The following is a 20927-nucleotide window of genomic DNA, read 5'->3' on the forward strand; positions in this document are numbered from 1 at the left end:
CTGCCTTCAGGTCTTGGCCAGAGAGCCTAATACTGCCAGAACTCAGAAAGCATATACTTGGATTTCGTCTGTCCAGAAAAGGCAAAGACGTGTCCAAAATATCCTCCTCGTGGGTGCTCTAGCTCTAGATTCTCAATGGAGACCAGACTAAACCCTATAAAGATCTTTTGGTGGCAACCAACTCTGCATGTCAGAGATTGGGTTCTGGGCTGTAGAGAACCATGTATAATATTCTACCTAGACAATGCGGTCATTTAACCAACCCAGCATCACCTGCCTTTAGGTCTTGGCCAGAGAGCCTAATACTGCCAGAACTCAGAAAGCATATACTCGGGTTTCATCTGTCCAGAAAAGGCAAAGACGTGTCCAAAATATCCTCCTCGTGGGTGGTCTAGCTCTAGATTCTCAATGGAGACCAGACTAAACCCTATAAAGATCTTTTGGTGGCAACCAACTCTGCATGTCATAGATTTGGTTCTGGGCTGTAGAGAACCATGTATAATATTCTACCTAGACAATGCGGTCATTCAACCAACCCAGCATCACCTGCCTTCAGGTCTTGGCCAGAGAGCTTAATGCTGCCAGAACTCAGAAAGCATATACTTGGATTTCGTCTGTCCAGAAAAGGCAAAGACGTGTCCAAAATATCCTCCTCGTCGTGGGGGTCTAGTGCTTGACTCTCATCGGAGACCTTCTACTAACTGACCCTCATACAACACCCATATGGGGCTCACCCTAAAGACTAAACCCAATAGGTATCTTTTGGTGGCAACCACCTCTTCATGAAGCTAGATGCTCTATCGCTAGATTCTCACCAGGGACCATCTACTAGACAAAGAAGGGTCCAAAACATCCTCCTCATGGGCAGTCTAGCACTAGATTCTCACCGGAGACCATCTACTAACTTACCTTCATACAACACCCATATGGGGCTCAATCCAAAAAGACTAAACCCAATAGATATCCTTTGGTGGCAACCACCTCTTCATGAAGGTGGATGGTCTATTGCTAGATTCTCACCAGGGACCATCTACTAGATAAAGAGGGGACCAAAAATCCGCTAGATTCTCATCGGAGACCATCTACTAACTGACCTTCATACAACACCCATATGGGGCTCAATCCTAAAGACTAAACCCTAAAGAGATCTTTTGATGGCAACCAACTCTTCATGAAGGTGGATGGTCTATTGCTAGATTCTCACCAGGGACCATCTACTAGATAAAGAGGGGTCCAAAAATCCTCCTCGTGGGCAGTCTAGCGCTAGATTCTCATCGGAGACCATCTACTAACTGACCTTCATACAACACCCATATGGGGCTCAATCCTAAAGACTAAACCCTAAAGAGATCTTTTTGTGGCAACCACCTCTTCATGAAAATGGATGGTCTATCGCAAGATTCTCACCAGGGACCATCTACTAGACAAAGAAGTGTCCAAAACATCCTCCTCGTGGGCAGTCTAGTGCTTGACTCTCATCTGGGACCATCTACTAACTGACCCTCATACAACACCCATATGGGGCTCAACCCCAAAGACTAAACCCTACATAGATCTTTTGGTGGCAAACTCCTCTTCATGAAGCTTGATGGTCTATCACTAGATTCTCACCAGGGACCATCTACTAGACAAATAAAGGTCCAAAAATCCTCATAGTGGGCAGTCTAGCGCTAGATTCTCATCAGAGACCATCTACTAACTGACCTTCATACAACACACATATGGGGCTCAATCCTAAAGACTAAACCCTAAAGAGATCTTTTGATGGCAACCAACTCTTCATGAAAATGGATGGTCTATCGCTAGATTCTCACCAGGGACCATCTACTAGACCAGGGGTGGCAAACTCAAATTCATCGGGGGCCGCATTAGCAGTATGGTTGCCCTCAAAGGGCCGGTTGTATCTGTAAGACTATGTGTCCACTATTATCATAAATAATTGTCACTGCATTTGTTTATTACTGGTTTTATGAAGCGCAGGGTTCAGGAGTTTGCTGCGTACGAAATGCAGGATACAGGAGTATGCTATGGACCGTGTGCAATATCTGACCTCTGCACCCTCCACTCTCCTTCCATCCTCCCATCCACCCTGGGATGGGATGGGGTGGGGTAGGATGAGATGGGATGGGGTGGGATGAGATGGGATGGGGTGGGGTGGGGTAGGATGGGATGGGGGTGGATGGGATGGGGGTGGGGGGGTGCCATAGGATGGGATGGGGTGGTATAGGGTGGAGTGGGATGGGATGAGATGGGGTAGGATGGGATGGGGGTGGGGTAGGATGAGATGGGATGGGGTATGGTGGGGTGGGATAGGATGGGATGGGCTACCTGACATACATGGACCTACCTGACATACACAATGACTTCACCTACCTGACATACACTGACCTCACCTACCTGACATACACTGACCTCACCTACCTGACATACATAGACCTACCCAGGCCCGGATTTACTCCCTTTGCCGCCCCAAGGCCAAGGGGGTAAGCCATTTTTCACAGACAATGACTGGTGTTAGTGCTTCAATCATTGCGGCACCATGGTTGGTATGGTGTCAGGATGATTGAAATGCATTATTTCTATTAATACATTGTAATATAAAATGAAATAGCCTAACTCACCATAAAGCAGAATGAGTGGGAGCCCCGAGCGTGTCACTTGCCACACTGCCTGCTAGCAGAATGGGGATTGCCAGTTACCTGGCTGCCACCCAAAAAGTACCAGTTTGTCACTAATTGCATGTAAAATCAAGCCCCCCCCCCCCAGCATTGCAGAGTACTTGCAGCCAGGTACAACTCTGTCAGCCTCTCCTCTCCCGCGCAGGGAAACTAGCTGCAGGTGAATCGTAAAACTGAGGCACATGAGATGAGAGTGAGGGCGGGCGGGCGGTGAGAGATGACGTCATTCTCTCTCTTCTGTGTCATGCAGCCTGTAAGTAAGGGCGGAAGTTGTAACAGTTGTAATCACTCTCCGCCGCCGCACGGCCCGAGGCACTGGTGGACTACGAGTGAGTGGCTCCTCCACTGAGCGCACAGCCCCCCCCCCGCCGCCGGTACCTCGCAGCGGCCGGCACGGGCACGCCTTGAAGGATGCAGGGGATGCCCTGTTTGGCATAGCAACGGCGCGCCCTGCGGAGGCTCCAAGATGGCGACGCGCTCTGCAGTCTGGCGGCGCCTGCAGGGACTCCCGGTCTCCCGCTCAGCCAAGTAAGTGTCGTGTTGTGACTCGCTGGGACGTGATGCTGGGTGGGGGAGAATGGTTTAGCAGAGGCAGGGTGTGCGCTGGGGAAGACCTGGGACTGGCTGCCTGTCCCAGCGCACACCCTGTCTCTGCTACAGGCTGAGGCTGGGACTCCGCTCAGCTGGGGAGACTAGGGAGGGAGCAGCCGGAGCCGGAAAGTCTATGTGCCCACTGCCCAGCATTTTACTTTAGGAAGGCTTTGGTGGACTACAAGGCCCAGCTGCTGGGCCGTGTAGTCCACCAATGCCTCCTATAGTAAAATACTGGGCCTTGTAGTCCACCAGTGCCTCCTATAGTAAAATACTGGGCCTTGTAGTCCACCAGTGCCTCCTATAGTAAAATGCTGGGGCCCAGCATTTTACTATAGGAGGCTTTGGTGGACTACAAGGCCCAGCATTTTACTTTAGGAAGGCTTTGGTGGACTACAAGGCCCAGCATTTTACTTTAGGAGGCTTTGGTGGCCTACACGGCCCAGCATTTTACTTTAGGAGGCTTTGGTGGACTACAAGGCCCAGCATTTTACTTTAGGAGGCTTTGGTGGACTACAAGGCCCAGCATTTTACTTTAGCAGGCATTGGTGGCCTACAAGGCCCAGCATTTTACTTTAGGAGGCTTTGGTGGACTACAAGGCCCAGCATTTTACTTTAGCAGGCATTGGTGGCCTACAAGGCCCAGCATTTTACTTTAGGAGGCTTTGGTGGACTACACGGCCCAGCATTTTACTTTAGGAGGCATTGGTGGACTACAAGGCCCAGCATTTTACTTTAGGAAGGCTTTGGTGGACTACAAGGCCCAGCATTTTACTTTAGGAAGCTTTGGTGGACTACAAGGCCCAGCATTTTACTTTAGCAGGCATTGGTGGCCTACAAGGCCCAGTATTTTACTTTAGGAGGCTTTGGTGGACTACAAGGCCCAGCATTTTACTTTAGCAGGCATTGGTGGCCTACAAGGCCCAGTATTTTAGTTTAGGAGGCTTTGGTGGCCTACACGGCCCAGCATTTTACTTTAGGAGGCTTTGGTGGACTACAAGGCCCAGCATTTTACTATAGGAGGCTTTGGTGGACTACAAGGCCCAGCATTTTACTATAGGAGGCTTTGGTGGACTACAAGGCCCAGCATTTTACTTTAGGAGGCTTTGGTGGGCTACAAGGCCCATCATTTTACTTTAGGAGGCTTTGGTGGACTACAAGGCCCAGCATTTTACTTTAGGAGGCTTTGGTGGACTACAAGGCCCAGCATTTTACTTTAGGAGGCTTTGGTGGACTACAAGGCCCAGCTGCTGGGCCTTGTAGTCCACCAATGCCTCCTATAGGAAAATGCACCAATGCTGTAGTGTCAGTGTGTATTGTGTAGTGGTCTGTGGGTAGTGTATTGTGTAGTGGTCAGTCTGTGTATTGTGTAGCGGTCAGTGGGTAGTGTATTGTGTAGCAGTCACTGTGTGTATTGTGTAGTGGTCAGTGTGTATTGTGTAGCGGTCAGTGTGTATTGTGTAGCGGTCAGTGTGTATTGTGTAGTGGTCAGTGTGTATTGTGTAGCGGTCAGTGTGTATTGTGTAGCCGGTCAGTGTGTATTGTGTAGCGGTCAGTGTGTATTGTGTAGCGGTCAGTGTGTATTGTGTAGTGGTCAGTGTGTATTGTGTAGCAGTCTGTGGGGAATCAGGTAGGTCAGTGTGTATTGTGTAGCGGTCTGTGGGGAATCGGGTAGGTCAGTGTGTATTGTGTAGCGGTCTGTGGGGAATCGGGTAGGTCAGTGTGTATTGTGTAGCAGTCTGTGGGGAATCGGGTAGGTCAGTGTGTATTGTGTAGCAGTCTGTGGGGAATCGGGTAGGTCAGTGTGTATTGTGTAGCAGTCTGTGGGGAATCGGGTAGGTCAGTGTGTATTGTGTAGCAGTCTGTGGGGAATCAGGTAGGTCAGTGTGTATTGTGTAGCGGTCTGTGGGGAATCGGGTAGGTCAGTGTGTATTGTGTAGCGGTCTGTGGGGAATCGGGTAGGTCAGTGTGTATTGTGTAGCAGTCTGTGGGGAATCGGGTAGGTCAGTGTGTATTGTGTAGCAGTCTGTGGGGAATCGGGTAGGTCAGTGTGTATTGTGTAGCAGTCTGTGGGGAATCGGGTAGGTCAGTGTGTATTGTGTAGCAGTCTGTGGGGAATCGGGTAGGTCAGTGTGTATTGTGTAGCAGTCTGTGGGGAATCGGGTAGGTCAGTGTGTATTGTGTAGCGGTCTGTGGGGAATCGGGTAGGTCAGTGTGTATTGTGTAGCGGTCTGTGGGGAATCGGGTAGGTCAGTGTGTATTGTGTAGCGGTCTGTGGGGAATCAGGTAGGTCAGTGTGTATTGTGTAGCGGTCTGTGGGGAATCGGGTAGGTCAGTGTGTATTGTGTAGCGGTCTGTGGGGAATCGGGTAGGTCAGTGTGTATTGTGTAGCGGTCTGTGGGGAATCGGGTAGGTCAGTGTGTATTGTGTAGCGGTCTGTGGGGAATCGGGTAGGTCAGTGTGTATTGTGTAGCGGTCTGTGGGGAATCGGGTAGGTCAGTGTGTATTGTGTAGCAGTCTGTGGGGAATCGGGTAGGTCAGTGTGTATTGTGTAGCAGTCTGTGGGGAATCGGGTAGGTCAGTGTGTATTGTGTAGCAGTCTGTGGGGAATCGGGTAGGTCAGTGTGTATTGTGTAGCAGTCTGTGGGGAATCGGGTAGGTCAGTGTGTATTGTGTAGCGGTCTGTGGGGAATCGGGTAGGTCAGTGTGTATTGTGTAGCGGTCTGTGGGGAATCAGGTAGGTCAGTGTCTAGTGTAGTGGTTGATCAGGTGGGTTAGTGTAAGGGTCAGTATAGGAATAAGATAGGTCAGTGTATAGTGTATTGGTCAGTATAGGAATCGGGCAGGTCAGTACTATTGTAGGAAGGGAATGGACTCGGGGCGTGCGGATTAGGGGGGCGCAAATTACAACCCACGCTACGCCACTGCCAATGTTCCTCTATAAATTGTTGCCTCTAGATGGCGCTGAGGAGCATAGGAAACACATAGGTCTTGGTAACAGGAGATACAATGTAACAATTATAGAGGGAAGAGACAAATAAATGTAACCAATGTCTCCTGATTTCCTCTAGAACTGTTACATTGTATCTCTTGTTACAAAGATCCATCACTAGACAGGAAGTGGCTGCAGAATATCAGCAGCACCGACAGGTCCGCTTCATACACAGACTAAGTGGGCGGATCCGCAAGGATGTCTCCTCCTCTAGCATATGAGACCCCGCCTCTCCCAGTGTCTTCTCTACCTGAGTCCCCGCCCATCGGCATGACACCTGTAACCCCGCCTCCCAGAGTCCCCGCCCACCCCGCTAATTCCTCCGCACCCGTATCCCCGCCCCCTGGAGTCCCCGCCCACCCCGCTCTTTCCTCCGCACCCGTATTCCCGCCCCTCTCCGGAGTCCCCGCCCAACCCGCTCATTCCTCCGCACCCGTATCCCCGCCTCCCGGTGTCCCCGCCCAGCCGTCATTCTCTCCCCCCCCCCAGCCCCTAGGAGCGGGCACGTGGACGGCTGTGACACACATGGCGGCGGCGGTAGAGATGGCGGAACTGATCCTGGAAGACGGGAGCCGCTTTACCGGCACACTCTTCGGGCGGAGCCGGCCGGTGTCCGGGGAAGTGGGTGAGTGAGGAGGAGATGAGGGGGGGTTGGGTTTTGCAGTAAGGATCATAATGTGGAGGATGGAGATGATAGTATAGAGGTGACAATGGGGGTGAGGAGGAAAGAACAGGAGGGGTGAGGATGACTATCTATGTATGGGTATGACAATGGGTGAGGATAGAGATCATAGTATAGAGGTGACAATGGGGGTGAGGAGGAGGATGGAGATTCTGGGGTGGAAAGAATAGGAGGGTCAAGGATGGGGATGACTATCTATGGGTGAGGATGGGGATGACTGGGAGATGGGAATGACTATATGGGTGAGGATGGGTATGGGTATGACTATGGGTGAGGATGACTGTGGGAGATGGGTATGACTATCTATGTGTGAGGATGACTGGATGAGGATGGGTATGACTATCTATGGGTGAGGATGACCTGTGGGTGAGGATGGGTATGACTATGGGTGAGGATGACCTGTGGGTGAGGATGGGTATGACTATCTATGTGTGAGGAAGACCTGTGGGTGAGGATGGGTATGACTATCTATGGGTGAGGATGACCTGTGGGTGAGGATGGGTATGATTATCTATGGGTCAGGATGGGTATGACTGTGGGTGAGGATGGGAATGAGTATCTATGGGTGAGGATGAAGATGACTGTGGGTGAGGATGAAGATGGGTGAGGATGACTGCGGGAGATGGGTATTACTGTGGGTGAGGATGGGTATGACTAACTATGGTTGAGGATGGGTATGACTGTGGGTGAGGATGACCTGTGGGTGAGGATAGGTATGAGTATCTATGGGTGAGGATGGGTATGACTATGGGTGAGGATGAGGATGACTGTGGGAGATGGGTATGACTATCTATGGGTGAGGATGGGTATGACTAACTATGGGTGAGGATGGATATGACTGTGGGTAAGGATGGGTATGACTATCTGTGGGTGAGGATGAAGATGACTGTGGGTGAGGATGAAGATGGGTGAGGATGACTGCGGGAGATGGGTATTACTGTGGGTGAGGATGACCTGTGGGTGAGGATAGGTATGAGTATCTATGGGTGAGGATGGGTATGACTTTGGGTGAGGATGAGGATGACTGTGGGAGATGGGGATGGGTATGGGTGAGGATGGGTATGAGTATCTGTGGGTGAGGATGGTTATGAGTGAGGATGGGTATGAGTATCTGTAGGTGAGGATGGGTATAAGTGAGGATGAGTATCTGTGGGTGAGGATGGGTATGAGTATCTGTGGGTGAGGATGGGTATGAGTATCTGTGGGTGAGGATGGGTATGAGTATCTGTGGGTGAGGATGGGTATGACTATGGGTGAGGATGACTGTGGGAGATGGGTATGACCATCTATGGGTGAGGATGAAGATGACTGTGGGTGAGGATGGGTATGACTATCTATGGGTATGACAATGGGTGAGGATGGAGATGATAGTATAGAGGTGACAATGGGGGTGAGGAGGAGGATGGAGATTCTGGGGTGGAGAGATGACTGTGGGTGAGGATGGGTATGACCATTTTGGTGAAGAGGACTATGGGTGAGGATGGGTATGACTATGTGGGTGAGGATGGGTATGAGTATGACTATGGATGAGGATGACTGTGGGAGATGGGTATGAGTATCTATGGGTGACTGTGGGTGAGGATGACCTGTGGGTGAGGATGGTTATGATTGGAGTCTGGGTAGCGATGGAGGATTAGGGGGAGTCTGGGTAGCGATGGAGGAGGATTAGGGGGAGTCTGGGTAGCGATGGAGGAGGATTAGGGGGAGTCTGGGTAGCGATGGAGGAGGATTAGGGGGAGTCTGGGTAGCGATGGAGGAGGAGGATTAGGGGGGAGTCTGGGTAGCAATGGAGGAGGATTGGGGGGGGGAGTCTGGGTAGCAATGGAGGAGAATTGGGGGGGGGGGGGGAGTCTGGGTAGCTATGGGAGGATTTGGAGGTGAGTCTGGCTAGCGATGGAGGATGATTGGGGGTGAGTCTGGCTAGCGATGGAGGATGATTGGGGGTGAGTCTGGGTAGCGATGGAGGATGATTGGGGGGGGGGGAGTCTGGGTAGCGACGGAGGAGGATTGGGGGGGGAGTCTGGGTAGCGACGGAGGAGGATTGGGGGGGGAGTCTGGGTAGCGACGTAGGATGATTGGGGGGGGAGTCTGGGTAGCGACGTAGGATGATTGGGGGTGAGTCTGGGTAGCGACGGAGGAGGATTGGGGGTGAGTCTGGGTAGCGACGGAGGAGGATTGGGGGTGAGTCTGGGTAGCGACGGAGGAGGATTGGGGGTGAGTCTGGGTAGCGACGGAGGAGGATTGGGGGTGAGTCTGGGTAGCGACGGAGGAGGATTGGGGGTGAGTCTGGGTAGCGACGGAGGAGGATTGGGGGTGAGTCTGGGTAGCGACGGAGGAGGATTGGGGGTGAGTCTGGGTAGCGACGGAGGAGGATTGGGGGTGAGTCTGGGTAGCGACGGAGGAGGATTGGGGGTGAGTCTGGGTAGCGACGGAGGAGGATTGGGGGTGAGTCTGGGTAGCGACGGAGGAGGATTGGGGGTGAGTCTGGGTAGCGACGGAGGATGATTGGGGGTGAGTCTGGGTAGCGATGGGGGATGATTGGGGGGTGAGTCTGGGTAGCGACGGAGGGGAGGAGCCTTGGTAGGGATGGAGAGGAAGCATGCAGTATCCTTGGTCTGGCTTCCCAGGTTGGATGGTGGCATTTTAGGTCTCTGCTCTTTGGGATGGTGGTCTGGGACTTCCCAGTTCTAGAAGTATCGGGTGAGATGGTGGGCTGAAGGTGGTCCGGGTCTTGGCTTCCCAGTTGGGATGGTTGTCTGGGGTGACCACGGTTTTGGCTCCACAGTGAGGATGGTAGTTTGGGGGTGTTTTGGGTCTTTGGCTTCTGGAAAAGCTTGGTGGTCTTGGGTTATCCCAATGAGATGAGAATTGGGGCGAGTCTGGGGAGGAATGGAGATGAGAATTGGGGCGAGTCTGGGGAGGAATGGAGATGAGAATTGGGGCGAGTCTGGGGAGGCATGGAGATGAGAATTGGGGCGAGTCTGGGGAGGGATGGAGATGAGAATTGGGGCGAGTCTGGGGAGGAATGGAGATGAGAATTGGGGCGAGTCTGGGGAGGAATGGAGATGAGAATTGGGGCGAGTCTGGGGAGGGATGGAGATGAGAATTGGGGCGAGTCTGGGGAGGAATGGAGATGAGAATTGGGGCGAGTCTGGGGAGGCATGGAGATGAGAATTGGGGCGAGTCTGGGGAGGGATGGAGATGAGAATTGGGGCGAGTCTGGGGAGGAATGGAGATGAGAATTGGGGCGAGTCTGGGGAGGAATGGAGATGAGAATTGGGGCGAGTCTGGGGAGGGATGGAGATGAGAATTGGGGCGAGTCTGGGGAGGAATGGAGATGAGAATTGGGGCGAGTCTGGGGAGGAAGGGAGATGAGAATTGGGGCGAGTCTGGGGAGGAAGGGAGATGAGAATTGGGGCGAGTCTGGGGAGGAAGGGAGATGAGAATTGGGGCGAGTCTGGGGAGGAATGGAGATGAGAATTGGGGCGAGTCTGGGGAGGAAGGGAGATGAGAATTGGGGCGAGTCTGGGGAGGAAGGGAGATGAGAATTGGGGCGAGTCTGGGGAGGAAGGGAGATGAGAATTGGGGCGAGTCTGGGGAGGAATGGAGATGAGAATTGGGGCGAGTCTGGGGAGGGAATTGGGGCGAGTCTGGGGAGGAAGGGAGATGAGAATTGGGGCGAGTCTGGGGAGGAATGGAGATGAGAATTGGGGCGAGTCTGGGGAGGAACGGAGATGAGAATTGGGGCGAGTCTGGGGAGGAAGGGAGATGAGAATTGGGGCGAGTCTGGGGAGGAAGGGAGATGAGAATTGGGGCGAGTCTGGGGAGGAAGGGAGATGAGAATTGGGGCGAGTCTGGGGAGGAAGGGAGATGAGAATTGGGGCGAGTCTGGGGAGGAAGGGAGATGAGAATTGGGGCGAGTCTGGGGAGGAAGGGAGATGAGAATTGGGGCGAGTCTGGGGAGGAAGGGAGATGAGAATTGGGGCGAGTCTGGGGAGGAATGGAGATGAGAATTGGGGCGAGTCTGGGGAGGAAGGGCGATGAGAATTGGGGCGAGTCTGGGGAGGAAGGGAGATGAGAATTGGGGCGAGTCTGGGGAGGAAGGGCGATGAGAATTGGGGCGAGTCTGGGGAGGAAGGGAGATGAGAATTGGGGCGAGTCTGGGGTGTTCTCAGCCCTGTGCATCATACCAAAACTATTTCTCACTCCAGCGGGGGAGGGGGGAGATATTTAGCCTGCCAGGGGGCATTAAATGGAACCTGTTGTGTTGCCCTGCCTTGGTACATTGCGTTCTAGATGTAACGTAGAGGCAATGAGATCCCATTGTGGCCCCGGGCAGGTTGAGTCACACCCTGGCCAGGAATGAATCCGCATTGACCTGTCATTGATGCGTGTCAGGTCGAAGGTGGAGAGCCAGTCAGAATATAAACATGACTGCGGGACGCAAAGAGCTAGAATCGCATACAAAGGTTCACATTTAAAAATCAATGGGGGGGGGGGGAAAAGGGTAAATAATGGACCACTTGGCCGAAGCCAAGACCTGCGACACCTCCAGACCACCATGCCACCTGGGAAGCCAAGACCTGCAACACCTCCAGACCACCATGTCACCTGGGAAGCCAAGACCTGCAACACCTCCAGACCACCATGCCACCTGGGAAGCCAAGACCTGCGACACCTCCAGACCACCATGCCACCTGGGAAGCCAAGACCTGCGACACCTCCAGACCACCCAGGAAGCCAAGACCTGTGATACCTCCAGACCACCATGCCACTCAGGAAGCCAAGACCTGTGACACCTACAGACCACCATGCCACCTGGGAAGCCAAGACCTGTGACACCTCCAGACCACCATGCCACCTGGGAAGCCAAGACCTGTGACACCTCCAGACCACAAAATGCCACCTTGGAAGCCAAGACCTGTGACACCTCCAGACCACAAAATGCCACCTGGGAAGCCAAGACTTGCGACACCTCCATGCCACTCAGGAAGCCAAGACCTGTGACCCCTCCAGACCACCATGCCACCCAGGAAGCCAAGACCTGCGACACCTCCAGACCACCCAGGAAGCCAAGACCTGTGACACCTCTAGACCACCATGCCACCCAGGAAGCCAAGACCTGCGACACCTCCAGACCACCCAGGAAGCCAAGACCTGCGACACCTCCAGACCACCCAGGAAGCCAAGACCTGCGACACCTCCAGACCACCCAGGAAGCCAAGACCTGCGACACCTCAAGACCTGCGACACCTCCAGACCACCCAGGAAGCCAAGACCTGTGACACCTCCAGACCACCATGCCACCCAGGAAGCCAAGACCTGTGACACCTCCAGACCACCATGCCACCCAGGAAGCCAAGACCTGTGACACCTCCAGACCACCATGCCACCCAGGAAGCCAAGGCCTGTGACACCTCCAGACCACAAAATTCCACCTGGGAAGCCAAGACCTGTGACACCTCCAGACCACCATGCCACCTGGGAAGCAAAGACCTGCAACACCTCCAGACCTTCATGGCATCTGAGGAGTTAAGACCCAAGACACTTCCAGACCACCATCTTACCTTGGGAGCCAGTTCTTCGCCCCCCTGTGTAAAATAGTGCTTTGGCAGTGCCCTGGATCCCCGCTTCCCAGGTGGGATGGTGGTCTGGGTGTCTTGGGTCTTTTCTTTCTTAAAAGGGGTTGGTGGTTTGGGCATATCCCAGGTTCCTACAACCAAATCCGGTATTTAGAAAGGGGTGGTTTTCTGGGGGTTTCCCAGGTCTGTACAACCAAGTCTTGGATGCTTAGAAGAGGATTCATGGGGGTGTCTCTGTGGCATGCTGGTTTGGGGGGTGACCTAGGTTTCTGGTCCCATGGGATAGTGTTTTGGGGGGTATCCCAGGTTTCTGCCTCCTGGGGGTGTTTCAGGTCTTTGTCCCCCTGGGTAGCATGCTGATTTGGGGGTGTCCTGGGTCCCTGACGGGAGATGGTGGGGGGCGGAAATGTATGATGCTGTCAGGATGTTTAGCATCTGATTTTGTGATTTCTCCAGTCTAACCAATTGTTTTTTTCTTTTTTATTCCTGGCAGTCTTCCAGACGGGCATGGTGGGCTACCCCGAGGCTCTGACGGACCCTTCATACAAGTCTCAGATCCTGATCCTCACATACCCGCTGGTCGGGAACTACGGCATTCCTGCCGATCAACTGGATGAGTTTGGTCTTAGCAAGGTAAGAGAATTGGGGGGGTGGGATCTGGTTGGCAACAGAGGACTGCTGGCAGCCAGGGCACATTGTGCCTTGCAGTTCCTCTGCCAGGGTCACCTGGGTGCCATTCTGTCTGGTCTCCAACATAGGATTGGGTGCTAGTTACTGGCCAGGCCAGGCAGTGCATTTCCAGCCAAAGCCTTAAGTATTGGGCAGAGCAGGGCTTCTATTGCTGAGTGCCCGCTAGGTAGATATTGTGCCACCGGTCAAGAAGACGGGAAATTGTGGGGGAATTATCCACTTGGGGACCTAGACTGAAGTTGACAATTTTTTTTTTTTTTTTTTTTTTTTTTTTTTTTTATATATCTTCCCTACTCTACCGAAAAGTTTTTTTTTTTTTTTTTTTTGGCAGAAGACTGACTTTACAGTGGGTATAGAAAAGAATCGCTTATTATTAATAATACTATAATAAAAAAAAAAAATAATAAAAAAATAATAAGAATTAAAAAAAAAAAAATAATAAAAATAATAATATTTATTTGTAATATCACATTTTGCTGCTTTGCAGCCAGAAATGAAGACAGACACAGTTTTTTGTTTTATCCAGCCGTATTTACTAGTGCAACTTTATAACATTCAACTGCAAGATATAACGCAAACATGTCAGAAAATAAAAAAATGCAAAAAAAATCGCAGAGTTGGAAAAAGGATCACCCCCTTAGGTCAGTGTTTTTTCTTTAATTCCAGCCTTTAGTCTGTTGGGATTGGTCTGCACAGCTAGCCTTTGCTATATTTTCCCGCTCTTCTTTACAGAACTGCTCAAGTTCAGTTAACTACTTCACCCCCGGACCATTTGGCTGCCCAAAGACCAAAACACTTTTTTGCGATTCGGCACAGCGTCGCTTTAACTGACAATTGCGCGGTCGTGTGACGTGGTTCCCAAAGAAAATTGATGTCCCCCCCCCACAAATGGAGCTTTCTTTTGGTGGTATTTGATCACCTCTGCGGTTTTTATTTTTTGCGCTATAAACAAAAATAGAGCGACAATTTTGAAAAAAAAAACAATATTTTTTACTTTTTGCTGTAATAAATATCCTCCAAAAATATATAAAACACATTTTTTTTCCTCAGTTTAGGCCGATACGAATTCTTCTACATATTTTTGGTAAAACAAAAATAAAGCGACAATTTGGGGGAAAAAAGCAATATTTTATTTATTTTTTTTTACTTTTCGCTATAACAAATATCACCCAAAAATCTATAAAAAAAAACAAAAGCGTATTTGTTCCTCAGTTTAGGCCGATACGTATTTTTTTACATATTTTTGGTAAAAACAAAAACGTAATAAGTGTTTGGTTTGCCCAAAAGTTATAGCGTCTACAAAATAGGGGATAGTTTTATGGCATTTTTATAATTTTTTTATTTTTTTTTACTGGCAATGGCGGCAATCTTCTTTTTTTTTTTTTTTTCATTATGGCGGACACATCGGACACTTTTGATGCCATTTGGGACCATTGTCATTTATACAGCGATCAGTGCTATAAAAATGCACTGATTACTGTAAAAATGACACTGCCAGTGATTGTTATTGTTTTATTGTCACTTGTTTGGTCGATGTCGTTTTTGCCCCTTTTCTGTTCTGTTTTTATCCCGCCAGCGCATCGAGGTACGTGTGTAAGACTGCGCTGTTGTTTTATAAGCATTTTAATAAATAAATAAGTAACCAGTAGGGGGCGATGAAGGGGTTACGTGTGTTTTTAGGGATGTGTTCTAACTGTGGGTGGTGGGCTTCGTGTGACACTACACTGATCACTGCTCCCGATCACCGCGAGCGGTGATCAGTGTCCTGTCACTAGGCAGAATGGGGAAATGCTTGTTTACATTAGCATTTCCCAGTTTTTCCTCTCCGTGAGACGACCGCGGGACTCCCAGCAGACATTGAGTTCGGGGCACCCGCGGTCACACTCGCGGAGCTCACGGCGGGCGTGCACGCCCACATGCCGCATCTTAAAGGGCAACTTACAGGTGCGTTAACCCATTAACGCCCGCCGCACGACTATTTACGTCCACAGAATGGCACGTACAGGCAGAAGGACGTGTATACATACGTCCTTGCCTTCTAGCGGGTGGGGGGTCCGATTGGGACCCCCCCCCCCGCTACATGCGGCGGTCGAGCGATCTGGGACGACGGCGCTATTCGTTTATAGCCGCTCCGTCGCGATCGCTCCCCGGAGCTGAAGAACGGGGAGAGCCGTATGTAAACACGGCTTCCCCGTGCTTCACTGTGGCGGCTGCATCGATCGAGTGATCCCTTTTATAGGGAGACTCGATCGATGACGTCAGTCCTAGAGCCACACCCCCCTACAGTTGTAAACACACACTAGGTGAACCCTAACTTCTACACCACCCCCTGTGGTTAACTCCCAAACTGCAACTGTCATTTTCACAATAAACAATGCAATTTAAATGCATTTTTTGCTGTGAAAATGACAATGGTCCCAAAAATGTGTCAAAATTGTCCGAAGTGTCCGCCATAATGTCGCAGTCACGAAAAAAAATCGCTGATTGCCGCCATTAGTAGTAAAAAAATAAATAAATAATAAAAATGCAATAAAACTATCCCCTATTTTGTAAACGCTATAAATTTTGCGCAAACCAATCGATAAACACTTATTGCGATTTATTTTTTACCAAAAATAGGTAGAAGAATACGTATCGGCCTAAACTGAGGGAAACAAAATGTTTTATATATGTTTTTGGGGGATATTTATTATAGCAAAAAGTAAAAAATATAGCTTTTTTTTCAAAATTGTCGCTCTATTTTTGTTTATAGCGCAAAAAATAAAAACCGCAGAGGTGATCAAATACCACCAAAAGAAAGCTCTATTTGTGGGGAAAAAAGGACGCCAATTTTGTTTGGGAGCCACGTCGCACGACTGCGCAATTGTCTTTGTTGTTAAAGCGACGCAGTGCCGAATCGCAAAACCTGGCCTGGGCATTTAGCTGCCTAAAGGTCCGGGGCTTAGGTGGTTAATATGCCCAGCCGTGCCATTTTTGCCGACGTATATCGGCGTGAGCCAGTCGACAGGTGGTTTTAAATTTGATGGTGATTGTTTGTGGACCGCAGTCTTCACGTCATTCCACAGATTTTCAATGAGGTTTAAGTCTGAGCTCTGACTAGGCCATGCAAGGACATTCACCTTTTTCTCCCTCCATCGCTGTGTGGGAATTGTTGCTGTGTGCTTTGGGTCATTGTCATGTTGGAAGGTAAACCTTCTTCTCATTGACGTCTTTCTGGCAAAGGCCAACAGACTTTCCTCCAAGAATCTGATGGTATTTCTTCTATCCTGACAAGGGCTCCAGTCTCTACTGCAGAGAGATACCCCATAACAGGATATTCCCACCGCCATGCTTTACAGTAGGGATGGTGAGCTGTAATGGATTTCCACCAGATATATCGTTTGGTGTCGAGGCCAAATAATTCAATTTTAGTTTCATCTGACCATAACGCCTTTTTTCCATGTGACCTCAGAATCTTCAAGGTGCGTTTTTTTTTTTTTTTAACTACCGTATTTATCGGCGTATACCGCGCACTTTTTTGCCCTTAAAATCAGGGCAAAATCGTGGGTGCGCGGTATACGCCGATACCCGCTTTCCCGCGTCGAGTTTTGAATACTGCGCCGACATATACCAAGCGCAGTACACTCGGGTATAGTCGGGCAGTCTCGGCTCCTTCCGTGCTCACGTCCTGGACGTACAGGACGTCAGCGCGAGAGTTGCCGAGCATTGCCGACAATACACGAGTGTACTGCGCTCTGTATATGTCGGCGCAGTATTCAAACTCGGCGCGGGAAACAAGCGGGGAGGACGCCGCAGAAGGACGCCGGACCCAACGAAGAGGACACCCGAAGCCGCAGAAGGACGCCGGACCTGACAAAGAGGACACCCGAAGCCGCCGATGGACGCCGCGCAAGACACCAAAACTGTAAGTACAAAAAAAACTTTTTCCACAGGATTCGGGGCAACTTTAGGGGTGCGCGGTATACGCGGGAGCGCGTTATACCGCGATAAATACGGTACTTGCCGACCAGCCGCCGTCGTTTTACGGCGGCAGGTCGGCTCCCCTGCACGAGAGCCCGTAGCTTTACGTCGGCTCTCTCGCAGGCCACTAGGGGCGCGCGCTCGCTCGCGTGCCTGGCGGGCGCGATCGCCGCCGGGCACGCGCGATCGTTACAGAGCGGGGACCGGGAGCTGTGTGTGTAAACACACAGCTCCCGGTCCTGTCGGGGGGGGGGGGGGGGGGTAATGCTGATCCTCTGTTCATACAATGTATGAACAGAAGATCAGTGATTTCCCCAAGTGAGGCCACCCCCCTACAGTTAGAACACATCCAGGGAACATACTTGACCTCTTCCCCGCCCCCTAGTGTTCACCCCTTCCCTGCCGTGGCATTTTTATAGTAATCAATGCATTTTTATAGCACTGATCGCTATAAAAATGCCAATGGTCCCAAAAATGTGTCCGAAGTGTCCGCCATAATGTCGCAGTACCGAAAAAAAAACGCATATCGCCGCCATTACTAGTAAAAAAAAATATTTACAAAATAGGGGGTATTTTTATGGCATTTTTATTAACGCCATAACTTTTGCGCAAACTAATCAAACGCTTATTGCGATATTTTTCGTAAAAAAAAAAATATATATATGTAGAATACGTATCGGCCTAAACTGAGGAAAATAAATGTTTTTTTTTATGTTTTTAGGGGATATTTATTATAGCAAAAAGTAAAAAAATATTAATTTTTTCAAAATTGTCGCTCTATTTTTGTTTATAGCGCAAAAACTAAAAACCGCAGAGGTGATCAAATACCACCAAAAGAAAGCTCTCTTTGTGGGGGGGGGGGGGGGGGGAAGAACTCCAATTTTGTTTGGGAGTCACGTCGCACGACCGCGCAATTGTCAGTTAAAGCGACGCAGTGCCGAATCGCAAAAAGTGCTCTGGTCTTTGACCAGCAATATGGTCCGGGGGTTAAGTGGTTATGGTGGTCAGATGACACCACAATTTGAAGTCCACACCAAACGAATATGTGTGGCAGAAATCCAATACAGCTCACCATCCATAGAACGCCATTCCTACAGTAAAGCATGGAGGGGGTAATATCCTGTTTATGGGGGTGTGTTTTTTTTTTCGAGGAACATCTGTTGCCCTCTGTCAGAAAGTTGTCAATGGGAAGAAGGTTTACCTTCCAACATGACAATGACCCAAAGCAAAGAGTTAACAATAAGCAGCACACAGTGGTTGAAGGAGAAAAAGATGAATGTCCTTGCATGGCCTAATCAGAGCCCAGACTTCAATCTCATTGAAAATCTGTGGAATGACTTGAAGGTTGCAAGCCACAAACTGCAAAGAAGAGTGGGAACATATTGCACAATTAGTAGAGACCTATTCCAGCAGACTAAAGGCTGTAATTAACCACTTAAGCAAATAAACAAAAATAAAGCGACAATTTTGAAAAAAAATCAATATTTTTTACTTTTTGCTATAATAAATATCCCCCAAAAACATATAAAAAAAAAAAAAATTTTCTCAGTTTAGGCCGATACGTATTCGGCAATAAGTGTTTATCAATTGGTTTGTGCAAAATTTATAGCGTTTACAAAATAGGGGATAGTTTTTTTGCATTTTTATAAAAAACATTTTTTTACTACTATTGGCGCCGATCAGCGGTTTTTTTTTTTTTTTTCGTGACTGCGACATTATGTCGGACACTTTGGACAATTTTGACACATTTTTGGGACCATTGTCATTTTCACAGCAAAAAATGCATTTAAATTGCATTGTTTATTGTGAAAATGACAGTTGCAGTTTGGGAGTTAACCACAGGGGGCGCTGTAGGAGTTAGGGTTCACCTAGTGTGTGTTTACAACTGTAGGGGGGTGTGGCTGTAGATCTGATGTCATCGATCGAGTCTCCCTATAAAAGGGATCACTCGATCGATGCAGCCGCCACAGTGAAGCACGGGGAAGCCGTGTTTACATACGGCTCTCCCCGTTCTTCAGCTCCGGGGAGCGATCTCGACGGAGCGGCTATAAACGAATAGCCGCGCCGTCGTCCCGGATCGCTCCCCGCGGGAATCCGCACGCAGCGGAGGGGGTCCCGATCGGACCCCCGACCCGCTAGAAGGCAGGGACGTATATATACGCCCATCTGCCTGTACGTGCCATTCTGTGGACGTAAATAGGCGTGCGGCGGGCGTTAAGTGGTTAAAGCAAAAGATGGTCCAACAAAATACACGGCGGGGTGATCCTTTTTCCAACTCTGTGATTCTGTTCTTGATTTATTTATTTTTTTCCTGACACTTTGGTGTTCTACACTATATTGTCAAAAGTATTGGGACACTTGCCCTTACACGAGCTGTAATGACATCCCACTCTTAGTCCGGAGGGTTCAGTATTGAGTTGGCCCCGCCCTTTGCAGATATAACAGCTTCACCTCTTCTGGGAAGACCGCCCACAAGGTTTAGGAGTGTGTCTATGGGAAAGTTTGACCATTCTTCCAGAAGCGCAATTGTGAGGTCAGGCACTGATGTTGGACGAGAAGGCCTGGCTCTCAGACTACACAGTAATTCATCCCAAAGATTTTCTATCCGGTTTAGGCCAGTCAAGTTCCTCCACCCCAAACGCGCTCATCCATGTCTTTATGGAGCAGGAACAAAGATTGTCTCTGGACAGCCGCACTCTGTGTTTAAATTATTTTTATTCTTTTCACATAGAAAAAACTTTACAAACTTTCTAGCGACTTTTTTAAAATCAACATCCATTATAAAATTCATAAGTTCTTCCATACATACAACATATACATTATACATAAATACAGAAAAGACTTGTGTGGGTACAAAGCTAGGTCCATCCTTTTTAACCACTTCCAGACCGCTGTACGACTATATACGGCCTAACTTTAAAGATACATATCTCGGTAACGGCAGCAGCTGCTGCCACAACCGAGGTATCTATCTTTACTGTCAGCGGTTCTGGTAACGATAACGGCGGTCTCCGCGGCGGATGCGCCGCGAGATCGCCGTTATCGGTGGCGGGAGAGGGGCCCCCCCCCTCCCGCCGCTCTCCCGCGCCCTCCGCCGCTTACCGGACCCGTCGGTAGCGGCGGAGGAGATCGCGACCGTTCGGGAGCTGAGCGGGGACGAGACTGAAGGAAAAATCTCCTTCGCCCGTCCCCATAGCTCGGCTGGGCGGAAGTGACGTCAAAACGTCAGTCCTGCCCAGCGTCTTAAAGAAACATTTTTTTTTTTTTTTTGTCATTTTAGTGTAAATATGAGATGTGAGGTCTTTTTGACCCCAGATCTCATATTTAAGAGGACCTGTCATGCTTTTTTCTATTACAAGGGATGTTTACATTCCTTGTAATAGGAATAAAAGTGATAATTTTTTTTTTTTTTTTTCCCAGTGTAAAAAATAATAAAATAAATAAAAATAAATAAGAAAAAAAAAAAAAAATTTTTTAAAGCGCCCCGTCCCGACGAGCTCGTGCGCAGAAGCGAACGCATACGTGAGTAGCGCCCGCATATGAAAACTGTGTTCAAACGACACAAGTGAGGTATCGCCGCGATCGTTAGAGCGAGAGCAATAATTATAGCCCTAGGCCTACTCTGTAACTCAAAAAATGCAACCTATAGAATTTTTTAAACGTCGCCTATCGAGATTTTTAAGGGTAAAAGTTTGACGCCATGCCACGAGCGGGCGCAATTTGTAAGCGTGACATGTTGGGTACCATTTTAC

The 20927-nt window shown here is 49.7% G+C and overlaps 1 protein-coding gene across 2 annotated transcripts in view; it reads left to right on the forward strand.

Annotated features, from left to right (window-relative positions):
* Positions 1-6741: 6741 nt before the first annotated feature.
* The window catches only part of CAD (carbamoyl-phosphate synthetase 2, aspartate transcarbamylase, and dihydroorotase), a 94769-nt gene continuing 80583 nt past the window's right edge, over positions 6742-20927 (forward strand). For both annotated transcript variants that reach the window (XM_040348007.1, XM_040348008.1), the window contains exons 1-2: positions 6742-6886; positions 13019-13158. In XM_040348007.1, coding sequence (XP_040203941.1) covers positions 6787-6886; positions 13019-13158 — 240 coding nt within the window. In that variant the 5' untranslated portion in view covers positions 6742-6786. The remainder of the gene's footprint in view (positions 6887-13018; positions 13159-20927) is intronic.

Source organism: Rana temporaria, chromosome 4 (genome assembly GCF_905171775.1).
Source record: "Rana temporaria chromosome 4, aRanTem1.1, whole genome shotgun sequence".
Classification (NCBI taxonomy): domain Eukaryota; kingdom Metazoa; phylum Chordata; class Amphibia; order Anura; family Ranidae; genus Rana; species Rana temporaria.